This window comes from Ornithorhynchus anatinus, chromosome X3 (genome assembly GCF_004115215.2).
Source record: "Ornithorhynchus anatinus isolate Pmale09 chromosome X3, mOrnAna1.pri.v4, whole genome shotgun sequence".
NCBI lineage: Eukaryota > Metazoa > Chordata > Mammalia > Monotremata > Ornithorhynchidae > Ornithorhynchus > Ornithorhynchus anatinus.
Genome location: NC_041751.1, coordinates 611,366 through 633,587, shown reverse-complemented (window position 1 = coordinate 633,587; position 22,222 = coordinate 611,366). Strand labels below are relative to the sequence as shown.

Genomic DNA, 22,222 nt, shown 5'->3' with positions numbered 1-22,222 from the left:
CTTTCCTGAAAAAAAGAAAGTTTGCCTGTGTGTGTGTGTGTGTGTGCATCTTTGAGAACGTGTGAATGCACGTGCACACACTCATTCAAAGCAAGACAATGTCACTTGGGACCTCGTGCTCAGAAATTATTCACGGCAACAACTGAAGGACACAGACCACCAGAAGCCGAGAAAGGGCAGAAGATCACCAAGCTGGCTGGCAGGAAAATGTCCAAAATGTAATAAAGCAGGGAAAACCCCTTCCCTTTTGCAGATGCTCAAAACTGTCCCCTCCAGACTTGGGCAGAATCGCTACATCGTTTAAGTGGCCGAATCTGTCCCCCTTAAGCACTTTAATACTCATACAGTGCTCTGTGTACGGCAAGCGCTCAATAAATACGATTAAATGAAATCCTGCCCCCAGCCCCACAGCACTCATGTGCACACATAGGTACGTCGGCCCCTTTCTTTATCTGAAACTGAATGTCTACCGCACCCCGCTAGATTGCACCCCGCTAGATTGAACGCTCCACGTGGGCGGGGACTGTGTCTCCCGACTGTATTGTTACGGACTCTCCCAAGTGCTTAGTACGGTGCTCTGCATCCAGGAAGCGGACAATAAATCCCATTAACCCAGTGACGCTCCCCCTCTGACCCTGCGGCCAGAGACCGCGATCTGAGCCCAACAATCTGAGAACAACAATTGGTTCTCGTGCGACCAACAATCCCCAGGAAGGGGCAGACCCACTTCAGCCTTCAGGACAGCCGGCCACAAAACCAAAACCCTTAGACGAGATGCTTCTCTCTGAGTGCTTATGAACAACCGCGGGCTCTGGCGGAAAGAGCACGGGCCCAGGAGTCAGAGGATCTGGGTCCTATTCTGGCTCTGCCACTTTCCCGCTCTGTGACCTCGGGTCATCACTTAACTTCTCGGTGCCTCAGTTTCCTCAACTGAGGAAATTCAGTCCGTAGACTGTGAGCCCCAAGTGGAACAGGGCCTATGTCCAACCCGATCAACCTGTATCTCCCTCAGCACTCAGAGCTTGACACACAGTAGATGCTTAACAGTTACCACACACAAAAAAAGAACAAAGCAAAGCAGAGAACAAAAGGACAGGGATGCAGACAGTCTGATGCATCAGTCCTTTCCAGAGTGAACAATACTACTCGCCAAAAGAGGAAGCCACTGCAGTGGTCAAAATACAAATCACCCTAGCCCATATCAACACAGTCTAGCCAACAGGCTGAAGGACAACGAGCAATTTCTCCCGCGATGCCAGTGGACGGACTGTTTGCAATAAAAATGTTCCCAAAGGCATCATCATTCAAAGAAGGAGATCAAAACAGAATTCTCCGAACGCAAGGTCTAGAATCCGAAGAAATCTCTACATTGAATTCCACGGTTTTCCCAGTTTGCTTTTCACCTTTCACGTCCCAGGCGTCCTAGTGTATACTGATCTAAGACCGTTGAGCGGCCGCACAGCTGTTGGGTTACAAAATGGAAATTCAAAGCGGAAGCAGGAAGGACTCTGAAAGCACGCAAGCGAAGACAACTTAGACCAAATGAAATCCAACAAAAGGAGGAAGCCCAGTTGGTAAGAGGGTGGCGGAAAGAGCGGGCCCACGAGTTACGTCCGGAGGAGAGAGGGGAGCTATTCCTGGAGGAGACAGCCCGGGCTCGGCTGGGATACGTGGGATTTTTGCAGGGCGGCCGACCGCGCGCCTGCCGCCGGGGGCCGCGGCTGCCTTTGCCCAGGTTCCCGGCCTTGACCCATCCTCCCAGTGCCGGCTTCCTCTCCGGCCCCACCTCTCCGGGTTTCGGCGGGGCCCCTCTCAGGTGGAGGGGTTGGTCGGGGGCTGGCCAGGCAGGGGCTCGGCTTCGACAGCAACGGGGGTTCGCGGCCGCACGCACTGTCTAGGTGGAAAGGCAACTGGGGAGGGTGGCGTGGGTCGATGACCTTTCTAAGAGAAAATTCACCTCCAGGAACCGTCTTTCACAGGGAAGTCCCTACAGAACAATCCAAGGGCTTTCCTAATGGAGCTCATGAACGAGGCGGGCTTGAATCTGGTCAAAGATAAAGGGCGGGCCACGAGAGAGTCGCAGCGTATCGTACCTGGTCCCGATATCCAGCCAGCTTCCGTAGTCCTTGACCAAGAAAAAAAAGTGCTGAAAAAGAAAAACCAAAATGCTCCATTCAGAAATATGGCAGCAGGTGGGTTCTAAGGCCATAAACGGCAACGTCTTGGAGCCGTTGGCTGTGGAGGTGTCTATCATTTCACTTCTCTGGGCCTCAGTTCCCTCATCTGTAAAATGGGGATTAAGACCGTGAGCCTCACGTAGGACAACCCGATGACCCCGTATCTCCCCCGGCGCTTAGAACAGTGCTCTGCACATAGTAAGCGCTTAACAAATACCAACATTATTATTATTATTAATTCTTTAAGGGAAGCAAGGGGGAGATCTTTCGGGCAACGCTGATTTGAACTAGGACGACACAGCGGACAAGGAGTCGGAAAAACAATTCCTGCTCCATCAAACCCCCGCCCGCCAAAAGAACATTCATCGTTGAGCTGGCAACGGACGAGAACTAGCCCGCTTCAAAAGGCAGGCCCTTGAGGACGCGGGGGAGAGAGACCTCCACCCGACCGAGGGCCAACAAAAACCACGGCCCACTCCGCATTGGTTGATGACCCTTCTGCCCGAGGTGGGGCATCGGATCTTGAGATGTCACCAGCCTGAAATCCCCAAGAAGAGAACTGTGCCATTCACTCTCCCGGGCACGTCCGGACCCCAAAAGAGGTGCTCCCACCCGGCTCCTCCGACCAGTCAGGTAGTCAGTTAATCCGTCGTATTTACCGAGTGCTGACTGTGTGCGGAGCGCTGTACTAAGCACTTGGGAAAGTACAATATAACAGACACACTGCTAGCAGTGAGAAGGTGATTCTCAAAAGGGGCTCCGAGTCCCTCAGGCTCGTGAGAAAGGTCACCTGCAGAGTAGGTCGCGGACACGACGAGGCGACTACTAGCTGAAAATCCTCAAGGACAATGTTCCTTAATGATTCCACATCAGAGTTTCCTCTTATAAGGGTAGCTGCTTTCCAGGCTCGGGGCCCAGAGCGGAAAACCCAGGGAATCAAGGCTTTTGTCCCGAGGCAATCACGAAGGTGAACAAAATCTACTCAGGAGAGGGACGTCTGCTGTATTGCACCGGACAACGTGTCACGTAGAAAGAGATCCTGCTCAACCACTCTGCCTCACCGAACGTCCACTGCTGTTCTCTGAGACGGTGGCACGGTAGCCCTCCGGTGTCATTACTCGTGCCTCACCATGGATGTTGGTTCCAGTCAGATTAAGTGGAGTCCTTTTCCTCTACTCTGGATCCACCGTGGCGGGAGGATCCCTCCACGAGAGGGCCTCTCACCCTCCCAGCCCAGTGGGGGTTCGGTCCCACACCCGACCTTCGGGAAGGCTCCGGGGCCACAGAAAGCACCCTCAAGGCCCCAGACCAGTATACTTAGTAAGAAGAGGTCATCCAAGTTCCTCGAGCCAATTCTGGCAGCGTATAAAACGGCATTTTTCTGATTCAAACAATTTTTAATCACTAACTAGCAGCTTTCCATAAGGGGTCCTTTTCTGCTACTGTATCTGCACAAAGAACATAATTGTGCTATCAAAGTATTCTCAGTAGAGAATGATTGCTTGCCTTCGCCACCTCGTTCAGAAAAGTCTTTCAAAACATTAGAATGCAAGCTCCACTTTCCCGTTTATCTGGTTTTCTACTTGAGAATTAGAGAAAATATAGAAGAAACGTGGCAGTTCCTTTGCATTCTGGTGAATTTAAACTAGTCCGTTCCTTTAATGCGGTCATATGCTGAATTGGAAATATGCTTTCAGGTTGACAAAGACGGTCAAAATTTTAAGAAGCATTCATTGCATGGGGACTGGTGAGAAAACAAGCTATTTTTAACACACACACACAGACATATATTTATATACGTATTATACGCACATACATATATGTGTTACATACACACACATATATATATATTACACATGCACATAATCTAATTATTCTAATATTGAGCTTCTACCAAAAATAACATCTAAAAGCCTTATTAAGGTCTAAGATGCTTTCCTACTACTTGGGATTAATTGGGCTCCACCACAGTTCTGTCCCCCTCTTTAGAAAAATCACATGGCGATTGCTTACCAGGGCCATAATGTCTGAAATCACCAGGACGACCAGGAAGAGGCTGCAACAGAGGAGAAGACATTTATGCCGTGCACTGGGGCGGCAGAACCATCGACCGGTTTCACCAGAACCAGCGGCCCCCTCCCCGCCCCGCCCCGTCACCGGTCCACCTGGGAAAGCGGAGCCGGGCCACGCCCCACCGCTGGCATCCTGGCTCTCAAAGCGGGCCCCCCGCCGACAGGCCGTTATACACGTGCCTTGGCTTGAAGAAGTGAAGAGAGCTGGTTCTGGGAAACGACTGATGAACTTTTCAATGGTGAAAGCGGGACTGTCGGGTGGGGGCACCCTGACCGGGATCTCAGAAAGGATGTATCTCCCCAATCGTCGGCTCTGCTGGAGATTCTGAGATCTTTCTGGGGTGAGAATGATCGAAGCGCAGAATCTCGGAATAAGTCTGCCCGTAACGGGCCCGTAATGCAGGGAAAACTAGGGACAGTGATCTGTACCCATCAGTCGTATTCACTGAGTGCTTACCGTGTGCCAAACACAGTTACGGCGTTAGCAGACGTGATCCCCGCCCACAAGGAGCTTACAGTCTAGAAGGGGAGAGGGACATTACTGCAAATAAATCGATTACCGATATGTACGTAAATGCTGTGGGGCTGCGGGGGTGATGAATACAGAGGGCAGAATCAGGGTGACACAGAAGGGAGTGGGAGAAGAGGAAATGAGGGTTTAGTCAAAGAAGGGCTCTTGGAGAAATGCCTTCAACGGGGCATTACCTGTGACCCTCTACTCCAGCCCTCACAGGCCTGGGGGAGTAACTCCCTCTTGCTTTCATTCTCCTCTGCACCCTTCCGCTCCCCCGACCCGGCCCCCCTTCGTACCTGGGAGGGAGGCTGAGGACTTTCATCCCAGGGACTGGGACATTTGGGGAACGGAGGCCGAGAGCGCGGCTAGAGAGGGGAGGGGAGGGGACGGAGCCGGGGGCCGGCTGGTACAACACTGTACCGTGGGGGGACCGCCAGCTTTCTGGTCTGGGTATAGCGGAGAGAGGGAGAGAAGGGACAGACCCATTTAGCTTTGAGGTTGGACTGTTAGTAGTCTCTGGGTTTCTCTCGCCCTCTTTATTACGGGCAACTTGGGGCGGAGCCTGCCTGCAATTTATCTCTTCTTCGTACGTTCCCACCGGGCTGGCAAAGTGCTATGCACCGAGTAAGCGCTCACCAGTGTTAAATAACAGATTAAACCTGCCTTCTCCTTCTCAGGCCCTCAGATGCCTTCCTCTCTGGAGTCGCGATCCCCTTTAAATGCTAGAATACCGATCCCCTAAAGAAAAAGTACAAGTTGACTACCAGCGACTCATTTGTTAAATTTCCCCGACTAGGGGGTAAGGACCCAGAGTCCCTTCGGTATGTTCTACGCCCAACTAGGCCTTGTTGAAAAATGCCTTTAAAAAAGAAAATTCGGCATCTTATGATAGGATGGTGATGAGACCGCCGTTTAAGCATTTCCAATTCACGGGAAACGCACGATAATGTGATGCAGAACCGTGGACTGGCTTCACCTCATCGAGTAGAGAATGTAAATTAATGCTAATGTTCATTATTTCTTTCAGCTTGGGATTCTAACGATGCAGGTTCAAGAATAACAATATTCTACAGAGCGGCTTAAAATTCCCTCAGGTGTCTGTCTTTCCCGCAGCGCGCCGATCGGCCCCCGTGCCGATGAGGCTAGTTTCCCGGTCAAAGACAAAGAGTCGAGCTGAGGGAGCCTCGGTTTCTGAGACGCCCCACTCCAGACATCGCCCAAGGCTCCGACATAAAACTCTGCCATTCCACGTGCCAGATGCAGGAAACCGAAAGAGATTCTGCACACGGTGAGTGCTCGATAAATACAATCGACTGATCGATCTGACCTAGGAAGTTCGGGGAAGCAGCACGGCCCGATGGTTAAAGCAAAGGCCTGGGAGCCAGAGAACCTGGGTCCCAATCCCGGCTCCATCACTTCCCTGTTGAGTGATCTTGGGCAAGTCACTTCACTTCTCTATGCCGCAGCTTCCTCAACTTCAAAATGGGGTCCGAATACCTGTTCTCCTTCCTACTTGGACTGTGAGCGGCCTGATTGAGTTGTGTGCTTCCCAGCGCTTAGAACGGTGCTTGACACACAGTAAGCGCTTAACAGATACCGTGAAAAAAAAAGAGTTCTCTTACCGTCGGAAGAGAAAACGGAGCAAAAGGTGTCTGAAAGCAATTTGTGCAGCCAGAGCCGCATTAATACACTTCTCCTATTTCTCCTTCTGACCCAGGTAGGGTAGATCGTGCCAACCGAGAGCAGCTATTACAACGAATTATCGACTGGCACTTGATGACACCGAACCCCAGGAACAGCCTCTCCTTTGTTGTGCAAGTCATTTTGCAACAAGACTTTTAACACACAGCTTCGTTCTTTAAACTATGACCAAGATTCAGTACAGATCCCCTAGAGCCGCCGGGAATCCCGGTCGACTTATTTCTCTCCAGCGAGGAAACGGGCCCGCGGCCAAGCAGAGGGGGGCGTTCTGGAACGTGAGCCTAACGGGAGGCTTTCCTTCTCTAGTTCTCTCTCTCTGTGTCTCTCTCCTCCGGCACTGTGAGGTGGCTCACCGGCAGGGCCCGGCCCAAGGACCGAGAAACGCGCTCCGGACGCTGGATGGGGAAAGGTGTGGCTGTTTGTCTCAGCCCACCGCAGAGGGCAGGCCCCAGCGGGGGAGGGATGAGGTCCCGGAGGAGACTTGTACCGCTGACCAGCCCGGCAGCAGCTGAAAGGAAAACAGCAGCCGCGGGTCTTCCCAACACGGCTCCCCGGACTCATTCCCGTTCACCCGGGAGGCGGCCCGGCTGCGATGCCCAATGCCCCGGGGGGCGGGGGGGCATTTCATTCCGGGGGCCCCTCGGGCACGGACGGAGGGAGTTGCTGTTTCAGGACCCTTCCGCCACGGAGGGTACCAGCAATCCCGTGAAATGCTAGGAAATGTTTCCTGGGGCAAAAAGCGGAGCCCCGACGGGCACAGGCTAAACTGAATGCTCTACAACGCTGGCCTTACCTTTTGGAGGATAACCGTGTGGTGACTTGAACAGCCTCAAAAGCACACATCACGAGGACAAAGGGAATTAAAATCTGTTCAGAAAACAAAGAGGGCTCTGGGTAAATGTCTCAACAATCCGGACATTCAGAAGCCAGTTAAAAACAAATACCAGATTGATTTACGGGAACGTCGTCTCATCGTTTAACCCAACCTTACGTCGCGCTGCATTAGAGCGCACGGAGGAGTGACGCAGAGTCGTCCGGAGAAGGGGGCGGTTCGGCTAATCCATTCGCTATCACGAACACGAGGCACCAAATCCATTCCGGTCGCTTAAACGCAGCGCGGTTCCACCAAGCGCCATAAATAAAAACCTGTTCTTAAACTTCTCCCGCTTCCTTGATTCGCCCCACTTAAATTGCTTAAATCCAAATACTACGATAAAGATCGTTTCATGGCAGGGCAGCGCAGGCCACAGTTCCCAGGCCGAAGGGACGGGGAGACCAAGAGACACTGCGAACGAAAGCAGTTTAACGAGGCAGATCCGGCAAACCAAAAGTTTAGTTAGTTAGCCCGGGGTCTTTCTGGCTTTGACCTTGCTACAGTCCCCTAGATAGATATAACTGCTCCGTTCCAAGTCCAACTAGGTTTCCTACGCAGATCTTTTCAAAAATAATGGGAAGGAAGACATGCGAAGCGATTAGCGGCTCATGTAATTACTTTCTTATAGATTTTACTAAGCCCCTGCCAGACATTAACTCTAAAAAGCCTTTGACACTCGGTTTAATGCAGAAGTGAGAGAAAAAAGAAAATTACAGAGTCTATTAGTACTGCGGGAGCAATTAAATTCTCAGAACAATTCTGTCAACGTACAGTGGGACATTAGAGTTTCAAGGCCGACCACATCAGTTGGGATGGTTATCTGAAAACTTCCCAACTTATTTTAATATCAGCGGTTAGCAGAGTGAAAATAAAAAAAACTTCTTCCACAGGAAAATCATTAGGGAATTCAAAAAATACTTTCCAACTTTCTCCAACTGAGATAAGGCTTTTGAAAATTTGAGGATTGTTTTGGCAGTTCTTCCACATGAGTCTCTATTAGTCATGCAATAAAACATAGATCTGAAGCCTCGGGGCTCTGAAAAAACTAAAAAATTAGTAACAATAGTTAAAATTTTTTAAAGCTCCGCACTAGAGGAAGCCTGCAAAACCCCTGGGCTTCCTAGAATTCAGAGGGATTGGCCAAGGATGTTTAAAGAAAAGCTGGGGATGAGATTTAGTTCTCCTCTAGAAAAAAGAGCCAGCGTTAATCTCGAGACAGGCGACAAGATTAAGGTGATTCTGTCCTTGCGGTTCCAGGTGTCATTTGTTTGCTCAGCGGTAAACGGTCGAAAACCGACCTAGAGGTTGCTACGCAGGGTGTCGGAGCGAAGAAAAGTGTGCATAACTCAGAAACTGCAACCGAGGGAGGCCGGCTTTAGCGCACTCAAGGCAGGGGTAAGGCACTGATGCGTGTGTCCCGGAGGGATGGGGGGAACCGTCCCAAATAATCCGCTAGCGCCGTGAGGAAGCCGGCTGACCCCTTACGACCCACCGTCGGGAATTTGGGCTCAATCAGCATCCTGCATCTCACAGTCCCGGACAGAGATGCCCAGAAGACTACGGGAGAGCACTGGCTGCCCAAGAAGTCATCTGGAAGCTCCATTTCCCCAGCATGGCCTAGTGGAAGGAGCACAGGCCCGGGAGCCAGGAGACTTGGGATCTAATCCCGGCTCCAGCACCGTCCTGCTGTGCGTGACCTTAACTCCTCTGGACCTTAATTTCCTCATCTGCAAAATGAGGATTCGATAATAATAATAATTATAATGACTGGACTCGAGTAAATCGAGTTGGACAAAGCCCCGTCCCACGTGGGGCTCACTGTCTCAATCCCCATTTTACAGATGAGGTAACTGAGGCCCAGAGAAGTGAAGTGACTTGCCCAAGGTCACACAGCAGACGAGTGGCGGAGCCGGGATCAGAACCCATGACCTTCTGACTCCCGGGCCCGGGCTCTATCCACTCCGCCGTGCTGCTTCTCCATACCTGTTCTCCCTCTCTCTAGACTACGCGCCCCGAGTGGGACAGAGATGGTGTCTGATATGAATGTACTGTATATTCCTCGGCACAGTGCTTGGCACAAAGTAAGTGCTTACCAAATACCCTCTCTCTGGCCCTCCTGCTTCTTTCCCCGTTCGAGCAGTGCCCATGGCTCTCCCACCGCCCTCTGCCTCTCCTGCTGCGGCTGTCCTCCTCCAGTCCTCCCACTCCCCCTATCCGCTCCGGGCCTCGTCCGGTCTCACCCCCCCTGCCGCCCAGACTACTTGCATCTCCGGCCCCTCCCCTCGCCACGTCTCTCCCCCGGCCCGCTCCCTCCTACGCTGACCCCTCTCATTCGGTCCGGTCGTACATGAGGTTTATGAAGCAGAAAATGTGTCCAGAATTACGAGAGGACTACCGGGTGCCTGAATGGCTCGAGAGAGATGAATCGGTCTCCTTGGGGCACCTTGAAAGAGTTCCATTAGGAAAGGTGATCACGAACCTTCCACATCATCAGGGCTCCCATCAGAAAAGGGCTAAACACAGTCAGGAAGCAATACACAGAAGCCGGATCGAAACTAAGGAAACGGGAGACAAAAACAAAAAAGGAAGACGGGGGTATGAGAAGGCACCCTGTATTTACCGAAGTGCTTTCCACCGGAAGACGCGCTTCCCTCTACACGGCGCATTTCGATTATTTCCCTACGTAAAACCACATTTTAAGTCGAACTGGCCCACGTACATCGGTGTCAAAAGATCACATATCTGCCTTGGCTTTGCCAACCTCTTTTTATTAGGCCTCATCTCAGAGCATTAAAATAGCCCGCTGCACTCCCCATTGCTCTGCCTAAGCTTTCTTCACTGGGCATAATTTCCAAAGACCCTGTCCAATCTGATGGTCATCTCCTCTACTGCAGCGTTTGGCAGAGAGTAAGCGCCTAGTCCGTAGCAAAGTTCCCGTACGGCCTCAGTTGTTTCTGGCCAGGACTAGCAGGAACGTCAATCGGCTAAGTTACCTGTTAATTGAAGCTATGTTTCCAGTCCCAAAAAAGGCCGTCACGATGAAGAAAACCTAAATCGGGCTAAGGAAATGTCCGAGCAAGTTAGAGATTTCGAAAAGAACAAAAACGGTGTGAACTTTTTCTTCTTCTGAAATCGTTCACTCGCCAACCCTGGCCCGGTGTTTCTTTAGCTTGCTAGTAAAACGGAAAACTGACGACACTCGAACGCTCCAGTTCACCTGCTCTGACCTGCCACGAATTGCTCTCGGAAGGAGGGGCCAAGCACGTGCTTGTGAGAGCTGCCTGGCTTCCCACAGAGGGGCTGGGTACTTCTCATCTGCATTTTTCTGCGCCACTTAAGTGGGTGATTACTAGGTGGGAGGAGCAAAAAGGCGGCCCCAGGGTTAGGAGAGGGATAAGCCCGGCAGCTGGGAGACGAGGAGTGGAGGGTTGGTCGCCAGAGCCGGGAACGTAGACGCGGGTGCCCGCTCTGGATCGCTCCCGTGCAAACAGGTCACTGCGCGACGGGGCCGCCGAGCCTCTCGGGGTCTGTGGGCAGAGCGGCGCCTCTGTTCTTCCGACCGTGCTACCTCGAGCTGGTGCTACGGCTGCCATCCGTTTTTCTCCTCTCTACCTGCCCCGCCGCAAACCAGGAGCCGGGCACGTGGCCGCCCGTCGCTCTGCCGCCACGGTGAGGACGGAGGGCAGAGTTGGGGCACGGGACGGCACTGTGAGAAAGGATGGCGTGGAAAGTCAAGAGTGTCATCATTCTGCTGGGAAGGAGGGACCCGTCCCGCCCGAGGATGGAGGCCGAGGACCGGTCCCTCCCAGCGGGGATCGGCCGCAGCTTTCCCCGTTACTGCCGTCAGCGGCGTTTCTCTTCAAAGTTATCATCGGTGGTGTCGCACGATCACTGGGTGGCATTAAATGAGCGCTTACCGTGTGCGGAGCACCGTAGGGAGCACTTGGGAGAGTACAAAACAACAGAGTTGGCAGACACATTCCCCGTTGGCAAGGAGCTTACAGTCTAAAGGGTGTCTTCTTTTAATATGAATGACAACTTTATTTCAGTGAGTTTGCCAGGTCGCTTCTTTCTCAGAGACTGTCTCCTCCGCCTCATCTCCTTCTTTGAGATCGCCAGTCCCCTACTGGCTAGGTACAGTGTCTCATCCAACGTTCCCGTACCTCTCCCAGAACTCGAAACGGTGTCTGGCCCAGGATAAGGTCAGAAATGACGACTGTAATACTAATGAAGACCCGCTCCCTGCCCTCGAAGAGCTTGCACCGGGACTGCATTCTGGGACTTTTTTATGGTATCTGTTAAGCGCTTACTATGTGTCAGACACTGTTCCAAGCGCCGGGGTAGGTACAAACGAATTAGGTTGGGCGTAGTCCCTGTCCCCCATGGGGCTCGCAATCAAAGAAGGAAGGAGAACGGGAGAAAGGCAGAGAAGTGAAGTGACTTGCTCAAGGTCACAAAGCAAGCAGCTAACAAGCCGGGATTGGAACCCAGGTCCTCTGACTCTCAGGCCCGTGCTCTTTCCACTAGGCCACGCTGCTTCTCAGCAAAGTCCATACTTCTCATGGACATGCTCTGCAGGTTCCTCGCACGAGGCTGGGAGACAAACCCACGCGTCCTACTGTCCCCAGAGCCCACAGTGAGACGCTACCATAGATGCTAAAAGGGAAGGTGAAATAGGAGAGATTGGGAAGCAGTTCCAAATCATGGTTTTCCAGGCAAAAAAATAAGGTCAGCACGGTTTTTCCCTTCTCTACGCTCCCGGGGGGGGGGGGGGCACGTCTGCACCGCTGACCGGAACGTCTCACGCCAGGAAGCGGAGAAGGAAAGACTGCTTGGACGAGATGGAGTACACAGCGGGGCAGCGAGCTCAGCCACAAGAATTCATCGGTTCTGTTAGGTCTCTCCCCTTCGTTTCCTTTAATTGGATGGGGTTAAGGAGGAATGACCGAGGCTTAATCAAAACAACCCGAGAGGGATCTCTCCGCTCAAGGTTACTTGGCTGATGTTCAATTGAGAACAGCCAAATGTGTAACCAGGGGCAGAGCCAGGCTGAAACTGGCAGAGGCGCTGGCCACCGTAAGGACTCTAAAGCGGGGCTCCCCTCTCAGGATCGCACCTGGAGAGTTACCAGTACGCTACCGGTCTCGGCTGCGGCGGGGAGAGCCAAGCGGAGTCCTACCCATTCCATTCCTAGCTTGGGCAGCGGCTAGCGAGTGGAAGGCCATCTGCTACGAGTCAAGACTCCCCCGTGCTGCGCAGCGGCGGCGCGGGAGAGAGTCGAGGGAGGAGACTCAAGTTGACTGCGCGGTAAGAGGCAACGGTAAACCGCTTTCGTATTTAACCGAGAAAACTCTACGGATACGCTACCGGACCGCAGGCGGAGTGGGGCGTCCTGAGAGAGGCGTGTCCACGGAGTCGCTACGGGTCGGAGCCGACGCGACGGCATGAGACGAGACACGCGAGCAGGGTCACCTATGGTCCCGAGGACCGGGTGAGCCGGAGACCGAGCGCGGCTCCGGACCGGGGAGGCGGCGGAGACGGAGGCGCTGGCCAGGACCGAGTGGGCGGCTGGTGGGCCCCGTGGCACGTACGGCGGGCGGAGAGCCATGCCGGTGCCTCCTGTGGGCAGAGTGCCCGCTGGCCGTGTTCTGGGAGTAGTTCAAGTCAGAGAGGGAGGAAGGGAAGGCTGCCTGGGACTGGAATGAGGCTTCAGATCACTGCCACATCCACAGCCCCCTCCGGCCTGGCTCTGGCACACCCCCGCGGCTGCCCTCGTCCCCCGCCACTGGTTCCAGCAGGGCTGGAATCCTCAACTGGGGTTGGATTGCTTTTCCGAGCCTCGGGCGAAGGTTGGAAGACCAGGTACGTCGAGGTGTCCTCACCCCAAAGTGAAGGGGAAAAGTAACGTAAAATGAAAATGACGACGAAGCGGTAGAGTTTGGGAAAAAGCCCGGGGATCCGAGGACCTGGGTTCCGATCCCATCTCTGCCACTTATCTGGGTCTTAGTTTCCCCATCTGTGAAAAGGGGATGCAATATCTGTTCTCCCTCCTATTTAGGCTGTGAGTCCCATGTGGGACAGGGACTGTGCCGGACATGATTATCTTGCATCTGTAAGATAAACTATTAAATATATAATCTGAGATTTGTGACTGTAGCCCTACTCAAATTACGCCGCTGGGCACGTAGTAAACATTTAACAAATACGAGCCCGGGCTTGGGAGTCAGAGGTCACGGGTTCTGATCCCGGCTTGCCAGCTGTGTGACTTTGGGCAAGTCATTTAACTTCTCTCTGCCTCGGTTACCTCATCTGTAAAATGGGAATTAAGACCGTGAGCCCCACGTGGGACAACCTGATCACCTTGTATCCCCCCCGGCCAATGCTTAGTACAATTCTTCGCACGTAGTAAGTGCTTAACAAATACCATCATTATTATTCTTCTTCTTCTTCAAGAGGGTTAAGATGAGCAAACGTAAAATGGTTTCCTTAGCAGTTCTGTAATCTGTCAGAAAACTGATTGGAAAGGGAAATGGCAAACCTTACCCCATCAGCCCTCTTGACTGTAAGCTCCTTGTGGGCAGGGAACGTGTCTACCAACTCCGTTCTATTGTACTCCCCCCCAGCACTTAGTACAGTGCTCCGTAAACCATAAGCGCTCAATCAATACGACTGATTGATCAGTGCTCCCCCCATGATGATTCAAGAGCTCCCAACCCTAAGCCTCAAAAACGGTGTGCCATCTTATTCTGAGAAAGCTGAACTGTCCATCTTCTCTCTGGACCTCACGAAAGGATACGAAGAAAAAGGACCTGCGGATGTCGTCCGAGTGGAGTTGTCGAAACTCAGTTAGATCAGTATTATGGGAGAAACGGATGCTAGTGAGCTGGGAAAACAGTACGAGAAAAAGCAACGCACAATGTCAGGGGATTACTTCGATAGCAATAAGTAAATATACTGTGAAGAATGCACCCCATTCCCATAAAATCCCTAGCTGAAAAAGTACTTAATTTATCTAAACTTTGATGGTCTCTACCAAAGAAGCTGCGTTCATTTTCCATGGTGTCCTGAAACCAGGCAATAGAGTCGAGTATCTCTAGCATATTAACCTTTGACTACCCCCTCTATTTTCTGAAACATACTCGTTCCCTGATTCGGCTCCCGGACCATGAGGAGGCATGATGGGGCTAAGTCAAGTTAAAAATTTCTCAGTTTCTATGTTTTGCTCTCAATTTGAACCACTCCAATGGGGAGAAACCATCTTTCTTGCAGCTAAAAAAAAATCAACATTTTTTTCCCAAAAGAAAACTGATGGTGAAATGCAACTCTTCCATAGTCGTTCTGCATCACAAACCGCTATCAAAACCCCTCATTCACCAAGACCAGTTACTTCTTCAGCTCATTCAAAAGTGACTCTCTTGAGGAGGGTCTTCTAGCCACTCCAGGAAAGATAAGGAGGGACTGGTTTTTAGCTACGAAATAAAGGGCAAAATGGTCTCGTAATCTAAAGAATCAATTACGTCATAATACTGAAATACTGTTATGTCTACCAGCTCTGGTTGCACTGTATGTTTTACCTAATATTAATCTTATCAATTACAATCATCAGTCAATCAACTTTGGAAAAATCATCTATTTCTCTGTATTTCTTTTCTTCTCAAACAAATGACTACTAAACCTTGTCTCTTAACTGGTAGGTACATGTGCTGTCTAGGACTCTCCTGCCCAATTTATCATAAAGGAGGTGAAAAAACAGCAATATTTGGAACACTGAGCCCTCCTGTTTGATGAGGGATTTTTTTTTTGGCTCATGATCTTGATTCAGTAAGATTCTAGTGAGGAAAAATGTGTTTCCCTTTTATGTTAGAGTAGTTATCTATGCTAGGATCAACGCAGGACAAAATAAAACTGCCTTCACGTATGGTAAATGCAAGATGTTAACATTTTTAACTAATTAGAATTCATCTTTACCAAATGCCTAATATCAGAAACGCTAAGGGATTCATATCCAATTAATGGCATCTGATTGGATCCATCACTGAATCGATTACAGGCTTTTTGAATTGGGAGGTGTTTAAAAATTTAAACATTTTAAATCTCTGTAAATAACTGCAAATCGTGGAAGTTAAGGATGTCTCAACTGTCAAAGAGCAGAGAACAGAAGAACTTTTAAAATTTCAGAGCAACTGGGAGGAAAATAGTCGGGAGAGGTACCTTCTGTTTGCAGGAAACTCCAGAAAGTTGTAACGTTTCTTGTTCCACATGTATCCAAACAAACATCAAGCAAGATAGCACTAGAGGAAAGAGAGCTTCATACCTAAACCAGAAAGAGAACACCACACAGCTCAAAGAATAATACGAATGTTGTTCGGGTACACCACTGCTCAAACTGTGCTAAATATTTAGGTCACAGAATCATTTACTTTAATCTCCCTTTAAAATTATTTAGGAGAAAGTCAAAAAGCATCGAATAGAATTAACTTGGTTGTACTGTTCTCTCCTAAGCGCTTAGTACAGGGCTCTGCACACAGTAAGGGCTCAGTGAGTACCACGACAGATTGACCGACTCAAACTCATGGCCGCCAAGGACAAGGAAATAATCGCTCCGCTCAAAATTTTCTCTGGAAATGAAGTGCGCTAACTGTATTTCACATCTTTCCATATTCAGACCACATTCACTTTCCCAACAAGTCAATCTGACAAGACCTCACATTAGTGCTCTTATTTCAGTGTGGATTGGGAGCGTCAATTAATATTTATTGAGTGCTTACTGTGTGCAGAGCACTGTATTAATAGCGGTATTTATTAAGCACTTACTCCGTGCCAAGCACTATACTCAGTACCGGGGTAGATACAAGGTCATTAGATGCCGCGTGGGGCTTAGAGTCTAAGTAGGAGGGAGTACAGGAATAAATCTCCATTTTGCAGATGAGGGAACTGAGGCACAGAGAAGTTCAGGGACTTGCCCAGGGTCCCACAGCAGGTACTTGGTGGAGCGGGATTAGAACCCAGGTTTTCGGACTGCGAGGCCCAAGTTCTTTCCACTTGGCCATGCCGCACTGAGAGTTTGGGAAGGTACCACACATCAGAGTTGGCAGTTGCCTAATTTTACATTCCAAGCGCTTAGTACAGTGCTCTGCACTTAGTAAGCGCTCAATAAATACTATTGAATGAATGAATGAGATCCTTGTCCACAAGGAACTTACAGTCTACAGAATCAGTTCCCTTACAAGCAACTTGAGGATAGAGATCACCATCTCTGGGAGTCAGAAGGTCACGGGTTCTAATCCCAGCTCGGCCACTTGTCTGCTGTGTGGCCTTGGGCAAGTCACTTCCCTTCTCTGGGCCTCAGTTCCCTCATCTGGAAAATGGGGAGTGAGACGGTGAGCCCTATGGGGATAGGGGTTTATGCCCAACCTAATTTGCTTGTACCTGCTCCAGTGCTTAGTAAAGTGCCTGGCACATAGTAAGTGCTTAACCAATGCCATAATTATTATTATCATTACTTACAGTCTACTGAGTGCTTAGTGCAGTCCTCCACACAGAGAGGACGCTCAATAAATATCTATCTATCTATCCACTAATTGGCGAACTAGAAAAGAGGAAATAAAACTCGCGGCACATGGTCCAGCATTCATGACATCTAGTTCAGGAAACAAGCATCATCTTTCTTAGAATGATGCAAAAGGACTCCTCAATTCAATCCCTTGCAAACAGCATCAAGCATCTCTCTATCTTTTTAGGTCAGAGGTCAAGAACGCAACCATCTTTCAGGTTTAAAATGAAAATACTTTTCATAACATAAAATAATCCCCGAAGTGTGTTTTAGAATAACGAACCACGGCAATACGGACACTAGTAAAACGTAATCGTTGAATGAACACGCCAAAGCCTCCAACGAACGGCTTCAGAGAAAAAGCTAAAAAATAAAACGCGATGCCATATCCTGGTCCTTTTATCGTTCTAGGCTTGGAACTCCCCAAGTTTTCAAGGGGATATGGCTGAACGGGTACCAGGATGGCGTTTAATAACTGGCAAGATGGCATTTAATAATAATAACTTGCATAAAGAGAAAGTCAGGCACTCTGACATGCGGCGGGCTCAGAGTCCACCACGGATGCAACGGATGAGCCCCGGTCCTTAGACTTCGGGACGGAGACCCTGAGCAGAACTGATTAGAGGGCTAGTGGTTTGTGTGGAGCCGCTCGTACTTTCTTGTGCCTGCCAGCCTCGTGCCCAGTGGGGCACGGAGCGTAGTGAGTAGGTGTGCGGGGGCGCAGCCTATTCCAAGAGCACGTTGGGGTCTCGGCCTACAGCGGGCAACTACAAGGAAGACCAGGACTATCCTCTTGGTCTCCTGTTTTCCCGAGCCTTGTTCTCTCCGTTGGACACACTGCCAGGCTAGGAGTTAGAGAGACTGGCTACAGTGCAGAAAATGCGGAAAAAAATTCACGTCACCGCCGATCCATCATCATTAGCAGCTGCATTTACTGAGCACCGACTGTGAGGGTGGTCCAGTTCTAGACAATTGGGAACACAGAAGAGAAGTAAAGATGTGCTCCCTGCCCACCGGTAGTTTATCATCTAACGGGGGGGAACGAGCAGACATACCGGCCAAATATACGATGGGAGGAAGCACGTAGATACAGTGAATAAAAACAGAAGTAGGCGATTCAATAAACGAGTAGATATTTCTTTTCAGTATCTGAAAGCTCCAGAAGGAAACGGTTAAAAGACTCTTCAGAGTCAGCTATCATCAAAGCAAGGAGATAAAAAGGAGTTACCCTGTGCTGAGCAGCAGGTAAGTTGACATCAAGGAGAGAAGTACGCTGAGCAGTCGCTGGAAGAGAATCGTGGGGCTCAGTAATGGCACAACCAAAGAAGACGCTGCAAAGTACCAAAGGAGAACAGGTGTCAACGTGTTAACTCGTGCTGCGGACACGGTCGTGGGCCAGGCGGAACCACGTGTCACTGGCCCAGTCACGGGACGGGCCTGATTCCACGTCACTGCCACGGGCGGGGGAAACAAGTCACCAAGCGTCACCGCCACGGCCAACGGAACTTCGGTTATATCTGAACAATTCAGCCCTTCGACGCATATAGTCTACACAGGCCCACGAGGGCCCTCGCCACCTTTGCCGGGAAATTCGTATCGTAGGTCGCTACCTTCCCTAAAAATAAACACTGGGCACTTAGCTACATTTGTGTTTCTAAAAATCGGTGGATTTGAGTCAATGGGATTTCATCCTCTGCCTTTTTTGGCAGATGAAACCGCCAAATCAAACCGAAAAATATTAAAAGAAATTCAACGGTCTGGTGCACTCACGGGTCTTCACCTTCGATGACGAGACCGACTTCATCTGAAGTGGGATGCTATCCTGACGACCAAGGCAACTTAGCTGCTTAGCTCACTTGGCTCTGCCTTCTGAGGAAAAGGGACTCAACTCAAGTGGCTCTAGTTGAATGACTCAACTAAACACGGGGCCAGTCAGTCCTCGTCTAACCCATTTCCCCTACTCCCTACTTGTGTATCGCCTTCACACTTGGTTCTGAACTCTTTAAGTATCTGATAGTCACCCCACCCTCAACTCCCCCATAGCACTTAAGTACTTAGCCATGATTTATTTTAACGACCGTCTCCCCCTTTAGCCGGTCAGCTCTGTGTGAGCAGGGGATGTGCCGACTCTGCCGTACTGTCCTCTCCCAAGTGCTCAGCATAGTGCTCTGCACACGGTAAACGCTCAATAATTACCGCCGACGGACTGGATTGTCAGTCTCCCTGCACAGTGACCAAGAGAGACAGTAGCAGGGACCCTGCACAGTGACCAAGAGAGACAGTAGCAGGGATGAAAAACTGACACATGCACATATATGTTTATTGAATCGCCTACTTTTGTTTTTATCTGTTCCCGAATTGTACATTCCAAGCGCTTAGTAGAGTGCTCTGCATATAGTAAGCGCTTAATAAATACTATTGAATGAATGAATGATTGAATGAACAATCAACAACCGCAGCCTCTGAATCACATAGGGATTACAAAGCTCGCCTATCCGTCGTCGTCTGGATCGGCCGAGCGCCTGCCGTATGCCGAGCGCTGTACTGAGTGCTCGGGGATATGAACGGAAGCAGAAGGCCCGGCCCCGGCCCTCGAGGATTTTCCCATCTAATTTGGGAGAACAGCAGGCACGGGATCACAGGCATGCAATGGAGAAATGAGTGAAAATTCAGGAGGGCTTTGAAAGTCGCTGGTTTTTTTTTTTAAGGACTTAATCAGATGAAGTCAGCAGGAACTAAGCGGGCGAGTTGAGCATCAGTTCACTTTATGCTTAATTAATCTAGCAAAAATCTTCACGATGATCCCACTCAACTGCCGTATCGCCGCAGACGCTTCCTCATCCCTCAAGAAGTGCCTCGTTCAGCTCCGTCCGCGCGGAGCTGAATAAATGCCGCCGACAACGGTGAACTCTGCCGACCGCCCGCCATCCCGTTGGAGTCCTAAATGTGGGAATGACCGTTCGCCCCCGTGCGGAAGACCGCTGTGGTCTTCGTGGAGCGGCAGCTGCGTTCAACCTGGATATAAATACTCCCCCGACTCGCAGGCAGAAATGCGTGCGCTATCTTTAGAGACGACTGCATGGAGCGAGTCACGTAGCATCTGGACCTCATTTTACACATCTGTTAACGGAATCAGCAACAGTGATCTGTTCTACCACGTGTGTTGTGGAGAGCCGAGGCGACGACAAAACGAAGGAGGACATTTCGACTCCAAGACCGTGGGGGTCGGAAGGATGGGAGAAATGAAAGGAGGTTTGGGGGCTGGCCGCCCGACTCCCCGGGGGACACGACTCCGTGCCAGATGGCTTCCCTCGGCCAATCAGCCAGCTACCGTCCCAAGATCTAAAGAGCCAAGTGGGCTGGTGAGCCTCCTTCTTCCAGGCAGCGGGCTGACCGAGGCCAGGCCCGCAGGGGAGCCGGACAGCGGGGTGTGCCGCGGAAGTTGGACGGGGTCGTTTGGGGGATAGGCGTGCGCTGGGGACTCAGCTTGGGAGGATGGACGGGAGCTGGACAAGCAGGTCGGTGGGGGCGGGAGAGACCTGCTTCTCCGGTCGGAATGGGGAGCAGGTATGAAAGCGGGGATTTAGAACTGAGTGTGGGAGAAGAGTAGGCGGGAGGATTTTCTCTCCCCAGCCCCGGTGCCGCTGGGCCTCTCGTCCTTCAGCTTCTTTTTTTTCTAATGGCATTTGCTAAGCGCTTACTATGTGCCAGACACCGTACTAAGCACCGGGGTAGGTACAAGCTAATCGGGTTGATACACCCACACTCTCGGAGCTCACAGTCTTAATCCCCGTTTTACAGATGAGGTAACCGAAGCACAGAGAAGTTAAGTGATTTGCCTAAGGTCACCCAGCAGACAAATGGCGGAGCCAGAATTAGAACCCAGATCCTTCCAATTCCCAGGCTCTATCCCCTAGACCACGCTGCCTCTCGGGTATGACTGGTCTCACTCCCAGCCAGGCTGGGGGGGTGGGAGAGGGAACGCCTCCGGGTGTGTTACGGGATTCAAGTTTTCCCTGATAGATCCCCGGCGCTGTCAGCTCTTGGATCGTCTCTTCAGGACTGGAACCGCAGACCACTCAGCCATAAGGGTCGGGGTCAGGTGGCACTGGGCGAAAGAACCCAACTGCCAACCATTGCCACGGCTCACTCCTCCCGCCCAACCCATCGTCCTTCCCGCCCCTGCAGTTCCCGCGCCACAAATATCCCACGACTGCAAAGACCAGATACGACGTGAGCTTTCCACTCCTTTTCTACTGCTGCCGTTTCCTTTTCCTGGAGCCTCCCCCAGGCCTGCAGGGAAACCAGCTATGGAGTAAGAGGAGGGAGGACTAAGATGATAAAAGCTTCTAAATTCCCTTTCTATTTCCTCTCCCCAGACTGGTCCCCGTTCTCCTCAGAACTAAGCAAGAAAACAATTCCAAAAAGCAAATTCCTGCAAAAGAGAGACAAAGCTCAATTTAAATTCTAGTTCTTGCAGTCTAGAGGTAAAACTGCTAGAAGCCTTCAGTGCCCGCACGTTTACTCCAAAAACAAATTCCTGCATTGCTGAATTCCAATACCGTGCCCAAAGAAACACTTCAAACCCTTTAACTGGTTTCCAAAGCGGGGAGTCCACAGGGAGGTGGCTAAAGAATGTTCACGTGCACCGAGGGTCGAAGACGGAATTGAACTTTGTTTCCTATTCCCCAAGGTAATTGAAATGTAGAACTTACAAATTCATGTGAAAGTCAAACCCGACAACCGCTGTTCAGATTCAGATTTTTGTTTTCCCGTGGAACGGCCCCGGGGATTTAACGGATGTTGAATGCCCTCCGCTATTATCGGACCACAAATATTTTCTGAGACGACCCTTAGCGACACACATGCAGATTCCCAGAGAAATCGGATTTTCTCTTTTAAGTTCCAGCAAGATCTGAAAACTGCAGCTGCTGGCCATGGAATTTCCCTTTCTCAAGCCCATCTACTTTTCTTTTAATAACATTTGGCATGTGAACAACTGGATAAAAAGCAAGTCCGAAAGGAATCTTCAGTTTTCATCCAAGGGCATCTCGCCCTGGAATCTCTCCTCGTGGAAGAGGCTTCTTACCTAGGATAAGCCAGCTACCGACTTGGTTCAGGAGGGGCAAACCCCGTTTCAGGAGCAGACTGCTATGGGTACTGCTCACAATGTAGGTAGACAGCCCGGTACTCAGCACCTGGAAACAAATCAACCAAAAATTACTACAACAAGCAGTTGGGAACCCCGAAGCTAGATCTGTACGTACGACTGTGACTCCTAAATGCTTAGCACGGTGCTGCGCATACATTAAGCGCTCAAAAAATACCACC

At 50.7% G+C, this 22,222-nt stretch overlaps 1 protein-coding gene across 3 annotated transcripts in view; it reads right to left on the bottom strand.

Moving 5' to 3' along the window:
- The window catches only part of PIGN (phosphatidylinositol glycan anchor biosynthesis class N), a 75,247-nt gene that overhangs the window by 1,855 nt on the left and 51,170 nt on the right, over window positions 1-22,222 (bottom strand). Inside the window, exons 21-29 of one of the 3 annotated variants that reach the window (XM_039910656.1) lie at window positions 21,981-22,089; window positions 18,120-18,222; window positions 15,550-15,652; window positions 14,135-14,221; window positions 10,332-10,387; window positions 9,818-9,893; window positions 7,258-7,331; window positions 4,191-4,233; window positions 2,094-2,146 (exon numbers count right to left, since the gene is read on the bottom strand). In XM_039910656.1, coding sequence (XP_039766590.1) covers window positions 2,094-2,146; window positions 4,191-4,233; window positions 7,258-7,331; window positions 9,818-9,893; window positions 10,332-10,387; window positions 14,135-14,221; window positions 15,550-15,652; window positions 18,120-18,222; window positions 21,981-22,089 — 704 coding nt within the window. Of the gene's footprint in view, window positions 1-2,093; window positions 2,147-4,190; window positions 4,234-7,257; window positions 7,332-9,817; window positions 9,894-10,331; window positions 10,388-11,842; window positions 12,254-14,134; window positions 14,222-15,549; window positions 15,653-18,119; window positions 18,223-21,980; window positions 22,090-22,222 lie in introns of those variants that run through there. The other 2 variants (XM_039910658.1, XM_039910657.1) reach the window with 2 other exon arrangements.